The following is a 12,290-nucleotide window of genomic DNA, read 5'->3' on the forward strand; positions in this document are numbered from 1 at the left end:
TCATGTCACCATTTTCCAGATGCACTGCTATGACATCCTTAATAATTGATTCCATCATTTTACCCACTACTGAGGTCAGGCTGACCGGTCTATAATTCCCTGTTTTCTCTCTCCCTCCTTTTTTAAAAAGTGGGGTTACATTGGCTACCCTCCACTCCATAGGAACTGATCCAGAGTCAATGGAATGTTGGAAAATGACTGTCAATGCATCCGCTATTTCCAAGGCCACCTCCTTAAGTACTCTAGGATGCAGGCCATCAGGCCCTGGGGATTTATCTGCCTTCAATCCCATCAATTTCCCCAACACAATTTCCCGACTAATAAAGATTTCCCTCAGTTCCTCTTCCTTACTAGACCCTCTGACCCCTTTTATATCCGGAAGGTTGTTTGTATCCTCCTTAGTGAATACCGAACCAAAGTACTTGTTCAATTGATCCGCCATTTCTTTGTTCCCCGTTATGACTTCCCCTGATTCTGACTGCAGGGGACCTACGTTTGTCTTCACCAACCTTTTTCTCTTTACATACCTATAGAAACTTTTGCAATCCGCCTTAATGTTCCCTGCAAGCTTCTTCTCGTACTCCATTTTCCCTGTCCTAATCAAACCCTTTGTCCTCCTCTGCTGAGTTCTAAATTTCTCCCAGTCCCCAGGTTCGCTGCTATTTCTGGCCAATTTGTATGCCACTTCCTTGGCTTTAATACTATCCCTGATTTCCCTAGATAGCCACGGTTGAGCCACCTTCCCCTTTTTATTTTTACGCCAGACAGGAATGTACAATTGTTGTACTTCATCCATGCGGTCTCTAAATGTCTGCCATTGCCCATCCACAGTCAACCCCCTAAGTATCATTCACCAATCTATCCTAGCCAATTCTCGCCTCATACCTTCAAAGTTACCCTTCTTTAAGTTCTGGACCATGGTCTCTGAATTTACTGTTTCATTCTCCATCCTAATGCAGAATTCCACCATATTATGGTCACTCTTCCCCAAGGGGCCTCGCACAATGAGATTGCTAATTAATCCTCTCTCATTACACAACACCCAGTCCAAGATGGCCTCCCCCCTAGTTAGTTCTGCCGGAAGTCAGCTGATCTACAGCACTTTCCTTTTCCTTCGCTCTGTTGGAAACGCTGCAATTTATTTTAGCCATCAGCCAGCACACATAGGGACACTGAGAGAGAAAACCATCGGCTTAGAAACACTTCCAACAACATTTAAGTGAAGAAGGTCACCCATAAGTGTCAGCTGTAGCTCAGTGGGCAGCACCCTTGCCTCTGAGTCAGGAGGTTGTGGGTTCAATTCGCACGCCAGGAACTTGAGCACATAAATCTAGTCTGACACTGAGGGAGTGCTGCACTGTCGGAGGTGCCGTCTTTCGGATGAGACGTTAAACCGAGGCCCCGTCTGCTCTCTCAGGTGGATGTAAAAGATTCCACGGCACTTTTTCGAAGAAGAGCAGGGGAGTTATGCCCGGTGTCCTGGCTAATATTTATCCTCCAATCAACATAAAAAAAAACAGTTTATCTGGTCATTATCTGTGCATGGGAGCTTGCTGTGCACAGATTGGCTGCCGCCTTTCCCACATTACAACAGCAACTACACTTTAAAGGTACTTCATTGGCTGTAAAGCACTTTGGGACATCCGGTGGTCGTGAAGGGCGCTATATAAATGTAAGTCTTTGTTTTCGTACCAGGAGGAACATGGGTCTGTTCCAAATGGGCGCAAGTTACACATAGCCTCGGCTGTACATGTGTGCTCGACAAGAACAATACAGGGCTGTGAGTTAGGTTGTCCATCCCACCCCACCCCCCCCTCTCCCACACCTCCCCCCCCCTCCCCCCCGGAGGATTGCCCCGGCGTCTCCAGGAATTGAGCATTAATCTCCATGACTCCGCTGCGAGCATCTCGAGAGAGAGAGAGAGAGAGAGAGATGGAGAGAGAGAAAATTCATCGGAGCAATAAAAAAAAGTGCTTTTTTTATTCATTTTTTTTAAACACTTTTGTTTATTAGTTATAGAAAGTTAGGAGTTGGGAACGGACAGGCTGTTTGACAGTCGAGAATCATCCGGTATTGAGTCTGTTCGCTTTCCAGTTGTGGCGAGAATGCGAGGATGGATGTGTTGGGTGCCCATTGGTGGAAGCGTGGTGGGGGCAGGGGGGGGGGAGGGCATTGGGAGATGGGACGTCATGTGATGAAACCTCCAGGAATATATCCAACCAGAGTTGGTGACCCTCGCTGTGAGTCAAGGAAACTCTGAGCATACAGTCACACATTGCCCACTCTCGTTCAGTTCAATTTAATTTAAATGTCGCAGAGTGACCTCCGAGTTCTGGATCCCACCTGGAATGTTTATTCCCCCCACCCCCAACCCCAAAGAGAATGGTCACAGGATGTGGCCCAAAATGGTAGCCACATGAAACAGAATAATTTGGATGGTGAAAGTACAGATCATTGTTCGAAAATGAGGGGTGGCCATCACCAAACCACCCTGTATAATCACACCCTGCTGTGGCTATACCCGCAGTGGTTTCCCAAAAAATCAGCTTTGATGAAGGAAACGCTTATTTGGTTCCATTCATCAGAATATGTGATGTTTTTGGATCTGATTTGTGTAGGTTATTTAACTATTTAAAAAAAAAATAAGTAGGTACAGTGTAGGCATTTGGTGATACCTCAAGCCGCGACCAGAATGGAGATGATTGGGTAATTCCCCCGTCAATCACACCTGGAGACCGTACTGGTGTAAGTGACTGGGGTTGATGTTATGCACCTAATTTGAATAATGGAACTATCCTCCCCTCACTGCATTTTGTCGTAGAAATAAGTCTGCTTTTACCGGGAGACTTTGCTGCAGTTTCAGTCGTGAGTGCAGTTTGCTGTAGTTCATTAGAGCCTCTGTTTAAATAGACTCTGTCTGCTGATTGCTGAGTAAGTAGAAGGTTTAAATAGACTCTGTCTGCTGATTGCTGAGTAAGTAGACTGTTTAAATAGACTCTGTTTGCTGATTGCTGAGTAAGTAGACTCTGTTTAAATAGACTCTGTCTGCTGATTGCTGAATAAGTAGACTCTGCTGTAAAATAGACTCTCAGTAAGTCTCGTCTTGCCTCCAACTCACTGGTATCAATACTCAACGCGGTTACTTTATATTTTTGCTTTTCGCGGCCTACCTTCTTGTTGCTGTAGAAGGAGTCGAGGTCCTCCAAAGGCTGTCCGATGAGCTGTGATGGGACATCGCCATAGATGAGTGGCAGCTGTTTGCCTGCTTCCAGGTCAACATGAGGACTGGGCGCTTCCTCTTCACTCTCCTCTTTGCGATCTTTCCTGGCGCTACTTGCCTGTTCCTCAACGATCCGCCTCTCAATAGCAGCCAGGGATTCGCGAGTGAACCGACGCAAGCAGTGGGGACCTGACGGTACGAGCAGGAGTGCCATCTTTTCATCCTGCACCTTCTTGACTAGTTTTTACTCCCCAGTAATAGAAATGATTAGCTGTAAAAAAAAAGGTAAGTAAATAAAACCAGTAAACACGTAATACAGTGTAATGGGAACATATACAACAGTGACTACACTTCAAAATACTTCTTTGGCTGTAAAGCACTTTGAGTCATCCAGTGGTCATGAAAGACGCTACATAAATGTAAATCTTTCTTTTCTTTCATACAAAAGTTCAGGTCGAACATGAGGCCATTCGATGAATCATGACCGCACCATCCCGAGTCTTTGATTATTCTATCATGGCTCATAAGAACATAAGAAATAGGAGCAGGAGTAGGCCATTTGGCCCCTCGAGCCTGCTCCGCAATTTAATAAGATCATGGCTGATCTGATCATGGACTCAGCTCCACTTTCCTGCCCGCTCCCCATAACCCTTTACTCCCTTATCACTCAAAAATCTGTCTATCTCCACCTTAAATATATTCAATGATCCAGCCTCCACAGCTCTCTGGGGCAGAGAATTCCACAGATTTATGACTCTCTGAGAGAAGAAATTCCTCCTCATCTCAGTTCTAAATGGACGACCCCTTATTCTTAAACTATGCCCCCTAGTTCTAGATTTCCCCCACGAGTAGAAACAGCCTCTTAGCATCTACCTTGTCGAGCTCCTCAATATCTTATATTTTTCAATGAGATCACCTCTCACTCTCCCACACCACCTGTCGATCCATTACTTTAAGGAGCGTGAAGATCCTTCCCTTAATTTTCCCGGTAAAATAAAATCAAGCAGTGCTGTTAGAACACAAGAACATAAGAAATAGGAGCAGGAGTAGGCCAATTGGCCCCTCGAGCCTGCTTCGACATTCAATAAGATCATGGCTGATCTTCTACCTCAACTCCACTTTCCCTGCACTATCCCCATATCCCTTGATTCCCTTAATATTCAAAAATCTATCGATCTCTGTCTTAACTATATTCTACGACTGAGCCTCCACAGCCCTCTGAGGCAGAGAATTCCAAAGATTCACCACCCTCCGAGTGAAGAAATTTCTCCTCACCTCCGTCCTCAATGGCCGACCCCTTATTCTGAGACTGTGACCCCTGGTTCTAGACTCCCCAGCCAGGGGAAACATCCTCCCTGCATCTAAACCTGTTAATGTCTCTTTAACCATCTTCAATAGATATTGATCCAGTTTGAAAAGATGCCAATTGACCCTGAATCAACTCTCTTCTCTGAGAGACTGTTCCATTTGTTTATTCACTGACTTTGAATTCCGTATGACTTTGAATGCTCTTGAATTCTATACTTCTGTCCAATGCTAGTTGTCCAAGTTAAACAGCTTGTTCACTTCATGGTTATCTAAATACAGAATCATAGAATCATAGAAGTTTACAGCACAGAGGGAGGCCATTCAGCCCATCGTATCCATGATGGCCGACAAAGAGCTATCCAGCCTAATTCCACTTTCCAGCTCTAGGTCCGTAACCCTGCAGGTTACGACACTTCAAGTGCACATCCAAGTACTTTTTAAATGTGGTGAGGGTTTCTGCCTCTACCACCCTTTCAGGCAGTGAGTTCCAGACCCCCACCACCCTCTGGGTAAAATTCTTTTCCCTCAAATCCCCTCTAAACCGCCTACCAATTACTTAAAATTTATGTCCCCTGGTTGTTGACCCCTCTGCTAAGGGAAATAGATCCGTCCTATCCACTCTATCTAGGCCCCTCATAATTTTATACACCTCAATCAGGTCTCCCCTCAGCCTCCTCTGTTCCAAAGAAAACAACCCCAGCCTATCCAATCTTTCCTCATAGCTAAAATTCTCCAGTCCAGGCAACATCCCTGTAAATCTCCTCTGTACCTTTCATTTTTTTGAAGAGTGAAATTTTAATTCCCCCTCAGCCTCCTTTCCTCCCGAGGAAATAATATTAGTCAAAAAGATGAATGCCACAAAGCCTTTTGAAAGCATATTGTGTAGCTTGCGTATAATGTCTTTGTGGTACAAATGGTGTATGACATTTCCAGCTCCTTAACCTCCCCAAACAAATGAAAGTGGGCAGACAAACATTTATTCCTGAACACGGTACCCTATCCAACTGTGACTTGCATTAATAGAACCTCCAGCATTGAGAAGAACATCTCATAAAGCTTCGCAAAGGGGAGAGGGGGGGTAACGTGCAGGAGATGGGAAGGGCTGTGATAGGACATGAAGAAATAAGAACATAGCTTTCAGCCGGATTTTGAAAGAAGGGGGTGAGACAGTGAGGCAAAGTGATTGTATGGGACAGTTCCAAAGGTGTAGTGGCTGAAAGGTTGTCCGCTAACGGTGCACTGGAGCGAACGAGTAGTAATATGGAGTGAGAGACGAGGAAGGCCTAGGTGAAGAAGGCCGCAATGGTAAGAGAAAATTCCTGAGGAAAGATTGAGTAAAAAGGGAAAAAAAAGACTTGCATTTATATAGCGCCTTATTGACCTCAAGATATCCCAAAGCGCTTTACAGCCGATGAGGCACTTTTGAAGTCTAGTCACTATTTTAATGTAGGAAACACGGCAGCCAATTCACACACAGCAAGCTCCCACAAACAGCAATGTGATAATCACAAGATAATGTTTTTTTAGGTGTCGGTTGAGGGATAAGTATTGGCCAGGACCCCCGAACTGCCCCTGCTCTTCTTCGAAATAGTGCCATGGGACCTTTTATATCCCCTTGAGAGGACAAACCTCAGTTTAAATCTCATTCAAAAGACAGCACCTCCAACAGTGTCTCAGAAGAACATAAGAAATAGGAGCAGGAGTTGGCAATACAGCCCCTCGAGCCGGCTCTGCCATTTAATACGATCATGGACTCAGGTCCACTTCCCTGCCCACTCCCCATAACCCCTTATCAGTTAAGAAACTGTCTATCCCTGTCTTAAATGTATTCAATGACCCAGCTTCCACAGCTCTCTGAGGCAGCAAATTCCACAGGTTTACAACTCTCTGAGAGAAGAAATTCCTCCTCATCTCAGTTTTAAATGGGCGGCCCCTTATTCTAAGCACTGCACTGGGAGCACTAGCCTAGATTACATGCTCAAGTCTATTATGTCTGTAATGTACTTATGAATGACTCCACAGGGCAATGTGTTGTACTCAAACTGTAGTGACCTTGGTCCTTTATTCCAAACTTCAGAGTGAGGCACAAGCATAGTGTGCAGCCTTTTATACTGGGCCCTGCCACTAGGGCAGGAAATCCCGGTCTCCACCAGTTGCACCCTCTAGTGGTGCCAGCATGTATATACACAGTGTAAACCTATTTGATGGTACATCAGGTAAACAAGTCTCCATCTTATGCAACCACACAGTGACTACACAGAGTACATCCATAGTCAGCATATACAACAAAGTCCCTGGAGTGGGATTTGAACCCACAACCTTCTGGCTGAAAGGCAAGAGTGCTACCCACTGAGCCACAGCTGACACAGGAGTACAACCGGGGCGGAAATCAGCTCTATCACATTGGCCCTGTACGGTAATTGGGAAACACAGTTCAGACAATAGCATTTTCTTTTTAAGTTAACGGAAATATGAAAAAGAAACAAATGATCGAGTTGATTGTAATCCTTTGCAATGGAATCATTTTGAAAAGGGACTTCTAGTGGTGAGACTCCCTCTTTAAACGTAATTAGAATTTGGCTTTTACAGATAAGTAGAACATGTGACTTGCCAAATTCCTATTAAATGAGATGTTAAATTGGCTTCTTCAGATGAGCAGTAGAAGAGTGAACAGATTGCCATTTAAAAAGTGGAGAGGAATCTACAGCGGGGATTCCCAGAACCGCAGATAATTTACCAGTGTTTCGAAATGCGAACAGATCGGGCTCTGCAGATACAAGCAGGAGATGGGGCAGCGTGATAGGCCACACTGCAGATTCTACACGCTGTGCCTCCAATTGGCACAATGTGAGATGGTGCCAGCCACCTCTCTGCCAATTAGTTCCCCATCTTGGCCAGACTGCCTCAATGGGGAGGGGGGTGTGGTGTTTCCAGTAACCGGCCAATTCCCCACAGGTAGGAGAATAAGTGAAGGGGGGAGGGGGGGGATATTGAACCCTCCTCCACCCTGTTAATCTCTCCAGCTTATTCACTCAAACCTTTCGGTGACCGGGTGTAGAAAGGATTCAAAAGCCGCTTGAAAATAGGTTAACTTCCCTGTCATTTCGGGAGAGGATAATTTAATAGAATTATAGAAATTTACAGCATGAAAGAAAGTGATTTCGGCCCATCATGTCCGTGACGGCTGACAAAGAGCTATCCAGCCGAATCCCATTTTCCAGCTCTTGGTCTGTAGCCCTGTAGGTTACGGCACTTCAGGTGCACATCTAAGTACTTTTTAAATGTGGTGAGGGTTTCTGTCTCTACCACCCTTTCAGGCAGTGAGTTCCAGACCCCCACCACCCTCTGCGTGAAAAAATGTCCCCTCAAATACCCTCTAAACTTCCTACCAATTACTTTCAATCTATGCCTCCTGGTTGTTGACCCCTCTGCTAAGGGAAATAGGTCCGTCCTATCCACTCTATCCAGGCCAATCATCATTTTATACACCTCAATCAGGTCCCCCCCTCAGCCTCCTCTGTTCCAAAGAAAACAACCCCAGCCTATCCAATCTTTCCTCATAGCTAAAATTCTCCAGTTCTGGCAACATCCTCGTAAATCTCCTCTGTACCCTCTCAAGTGCAATCACATCCTTCCTGTAATGTGCTGGTCAGAACTGCATGCAGTACTCCAGCTGCGGCCTAACCAGTGTTTTAGAAGACTGTTACGTACTGTGCTCACCATCAACGTAACTCAGTAAAAAGGGGCGAAGTTCCTGGCAGGATTGGGCTGGCACATTCAATGGCAGTAGCAGTCAGCAGTTGATAGTGAGGAAGAAAGCTGCAGACTGCAGGGAGATAGCAATTACTCGTGGGATGGGCAGAACAGTGGCAAATGGAATTCTATCCGGAGAAGTGTGAGGTAATGCATTTGGGGAGGGCCAACAAGGCAAGGTAATAAACATTAAATGGTAGGACCTGAACGGGCAATAGGCCTCTCATTTGCTTCTTTAAGAGAAACATAGAAACATAGAAAACAGGTGCAGGAGTAGGCCATTCGGCCCTTCAAGCCTGCACCGCCATTCAATAAGATCATGGCTGATCATTCCCTCAGTACCCCTTTCCTGCTTTCTCTCCATATCCCTTGACACCTTTAGCCATAAGGGCCATATCTAACTCCCTCTTGAATATATTCAACAAACTGGCCTCAACAACTCTCTGCGGCAGGGAATTCCACAGGTTAACAACTCTCTGAGTGAAGAAAAGACCCTGTTTTAGGCAACTGCCAGGGATGCCTGAAAAATGGTACAACGCAATTTTAGATTTTGCAAACTTTGGCGGTTGGCTTGATGACCTTTCAGGGCCTATACCATTCTGTGTTCCTTAAAGGAACAAACATTTGCCACAACAATTACACATGGAAGTGCAATCAGCCATTTGTTGCAGAGTAATGGCCTTTGTGAGGTACATAGTTGAAGATTCGTTACCACTAGACTCGACTATTCCAACTCTCTCCTGACCAGCCTCGCACATTACACCCTCTGTAAACTTGAGCTCATCCAAAACTCTGCTACCCGTGTTCTAACTCGCACCAAGTCCCATTCATCCATCAATCCTGTGCTCGCTGGCCTGCTTTGACTCCGGCAACGACTCCTTTTAAAATTCTCATTCTTGTTTTCAAATCCCTCCTTGACTTCACCCCTTCCCTATCTCTGGAACCTCGTCCACCCAAAACATTGACACTGAAACACATAAGGAGGTAAAAGCGGAGGTGACCAAAAGCTTGGTCAAAGAGGTAAGTTTTAAGGAGCGTCTTAAAGGAGGAGTGGGAGGTAGAGAGGTGGAGAGGGTTAGGGAGGGAGTGCCAGAGTTCAGGGCTCAGGCAGCTGAAGGCACGGCCAGCAATGGTGGAGCGGTGAAAATCAGTGCTGCTCAAGAGGCGAGAACTGGAGGCGCTCAGAGATCTCGGAGGGGTGCAGAGCTGGAGGAGATTCTTCTCTTCTTAGGCGATCCCTCGTATCGAGGATGACTTGCTTCCACACCAAAAGGGATGAGTTCACAGGTGTTTCAATAAGGGACCTGATATTCCAGGTCCCGAACTGCATGTGGAAGGGTAGAAGATGCCTGTGCGTGAGAGATTGCAGAGATAGGGAGGGAGAGAGGCCATGGAGGGATTAATACACTTAATAATGGTGAAAAAAGCCATAATAAAGTTTATTTGACCATCCATTAAAAGCCACGTACAAGCTTTCACACTAGCGACACTATTGAGGACAATAATAGTGCTTGAGGTGGAAAACCCACCGTGTGCATTACGCGCAATGCGCTGAGATAGCCACAAAGATATTTAAATGAGCTGATGTTGCATTATCGTGTGAGGTCAGCTTATTCAGGCTTGGGCACAGGGAGTGCATTATTTCTCCCACTGAGAGCCCGTCTAGTGCCCTTCCTCACCCACTCCTTCCCAGCCCTTGCACCAACCCACAGCACACGCTTTGGTTTTTCACATGCCTTTGCAAGGTCCACCGCCTGTCCTAACGCACGCCAAGTCCCACTCATCCATCACCCCTGCGCTCGTTGACCTACATTGACTCCCGGTTAAGAACATAAGAACGTCAGAAATAGAAGCAGGAGTAGGTCACCTGGCCTCTCGAGCCTGCTCCGCCATTCAATATGATCATGGCTGATCTGATCATGAACTCAGTTCCACTTCCCTGCTCGCTCCCCATAACCCCTTATTCCCTTATCATTCAAAAATCTGTCTATCTCTGCCTTAAATATATTCAACACCTTAATTTCAAAATTCTCACCCTTGTTTTCAAATCCCTCCATGGCCTCGCCCCTCCCGATCTCTGAAATTTCCTCCAGCTCCACAACCTTCCCCTTCGCCCCTCACCCCCACCCTCCCCATCCCGAGATGTCGGCGCTCCTCTAATTCTGCCCTCTTGAGCATCCCTGATTATAATCGCTCAACCATTGGTGGCCGTGCCTTCTGTTGCCTAGGCCCCAAATTCTGGAACTCCCTCCCTAAACCTCTCCGCCTCTCTTTCCCCCTTTAAGACGCTCCTTAAAACCTATCTCTTTGACCTCACTTTTTAGTCACCTGCCCTAATTTATTCTTATGTGGCTCAGTGTCAAATATATTTGTTTTGTCTTATAGCAAGTGCCTTGGGATGTTTTACAATGATAAAGGTGCTATATAAATACAAGTTGTTGTTGGGTAATAGCCAACTATCTCAATCAAGCTTGACTTTCCTCAGGATCTAACTCCTCTCAGAGCACAGCTATTTAAAGTCTGTATTTATAAACAGAAAGGCAAGCAAACTTAAAGCTCATGAGATGCATGGCATGCAAAGCAGATCACGGCAGGGTTTGCCTTTACGAGAATTTTTGTTGGATTCAAAGAATCCCAACCATAACACGTTGAGCCCAAGTTAAAAATATCACTGTGGGCTTTTTGGAAGCGGTTGGAGAAAAGCCAGCTTCCAATTAATGTAGACAATTTCTTCCAGCATCACTTTGAACCTGTTCATTAGTGCATATTAGAGACTAGGCCCTATCATATTGCGGATATTCTGCAGTGAGCGGCTCACCTCCTGACTCCCTAAAGCCTTTCCACCACCGACAACACTCACTCCCTCCACCACCGGCGCACCGTGGTTGCAGTGTGTACCATCTACAAGGTGCACTGCAGCAACTCACCAAGGCTTCTTCGGCAGCACCTCCCAGACCCGCGACCTCCACCACCTACAAGGACAAGAGCAGCAGGCGCATGGGAACACCACCACCCCCACGTTCTCCTCCAAGTCACACATCATCCTGACTTAGACATATATCGCCATCGTCGTTGGGTCAAAATCCTGGAACTTCCTCCCTAACAGCACCGTGGGAGTATCTTCACCACACAGACTGCAGCGGTTCAAGAATGTGGCTCACCACCACCTTCTCGAGGGCAATTAGGGATGGACAATAAATACCAGCATAGCTGTTTGCTGATTGTGCAATTTTAATGTGCAATTTTAATCGGCATAATTCACCAGGATAGAAGGGAGAGAGACAGATTTCCTCTCCCTCTTGCGTTATTCAATTCCAGAGAATCATATTAATTGAACCAATAGTGTAAAATCGTACAAAACTGATAAATTGTGAAAAAACCATGAATGCCAACAATGTGAAGACCTTTTACTGCTGGGCTAGCAGGGTTAAAACCAGCCCTCATAACTCCATTCCTCAAAATGTGGCCCCAACAAGAGCAGGTCAGAGGCTGGGTATTCTGCAGCGAGTGTCTCACCTCCTAACTCCCCAAAGCCTTTCCACCATCTACAAGGCACAAGTCAGGAGTGTGATGGAATACTCTACACTTGCCTGGATGAGTGCAGCTCCAACAACACTCAAGAAGCTCAACACCATCCGGGACAAAGCAGCCCGCTTGATTGGCACCTCATCCACCACCTTCAACATTCACTCCCTCCACCACCGGCGCACCGTGGCTGCAGTGTGTACCATCTACAAGATGCACTGCAGCAACTCGCCAAGGCTTCTTCGGCAGCACCTCCCAAACCCACAACCTCTACCACCTAGAAGGACAAGGGCAGCAGGTGCATGGGAACACCATCACCTCCACGTCTCCCTCCAAGTCACACACCATCCTGACTTGGAAATATATCGGCCGTTCCTTCATCGTCGCTGGGTCAAAATCCTGGAACTCCCTCCCTGACAGCACTGCCGGAATATCTTCACCTTATGGACTGCAACGGTTCAAGAAGGCGGCTCACCCCCACCTT

At 46.2% G+C, this 12,290-nt stretch overlaps 1 protein-coding gene across 5 annotated transcripts in view; it reads right to left on the reverse strand.

Annotated features, from left to right (window-relative positions):
- Window positions 1-12,290, reverse strand: part of scn5lab (sodium channel, voltage gated, type V-like, alpha b) — a 473,466-nt gene that overhangs the window by 386,948 nt on the left and 74,228 nt on the right. For all 5 annotated transcript variants that reach the window (XM_070881666.1, XM_070881669.1, XM_070881665.1 and 2 more), the window contains one exon: window positions 3,171-3,491. In XM_070881666.1, the coding sequence (XP_070737767.1) occupies window positions 3,171-3,434 (264 nt within the window). In that variant the 5' untranslated portion in view covers window positions 3,435-3,491. The remainder of the gene's footprint in view (window positions 1-3,170; window positions 3,492-12,290) is intronic.

The sequence above is a fragment of the Pristiophorus japonicus genome, chromosome 5, assembly GCF_044704955.1.
Source record: "Pristiophorus japonicus isolate sPriJap1 chromosome 5, sPriJap1.hap1, whole genome shotgun sequence".
NCBI lineage: Eukaryota > Metazoa > Chordata > Chondrichthyes > Pristiophoridae > Pristiophorus > Pristiophorus japonicus.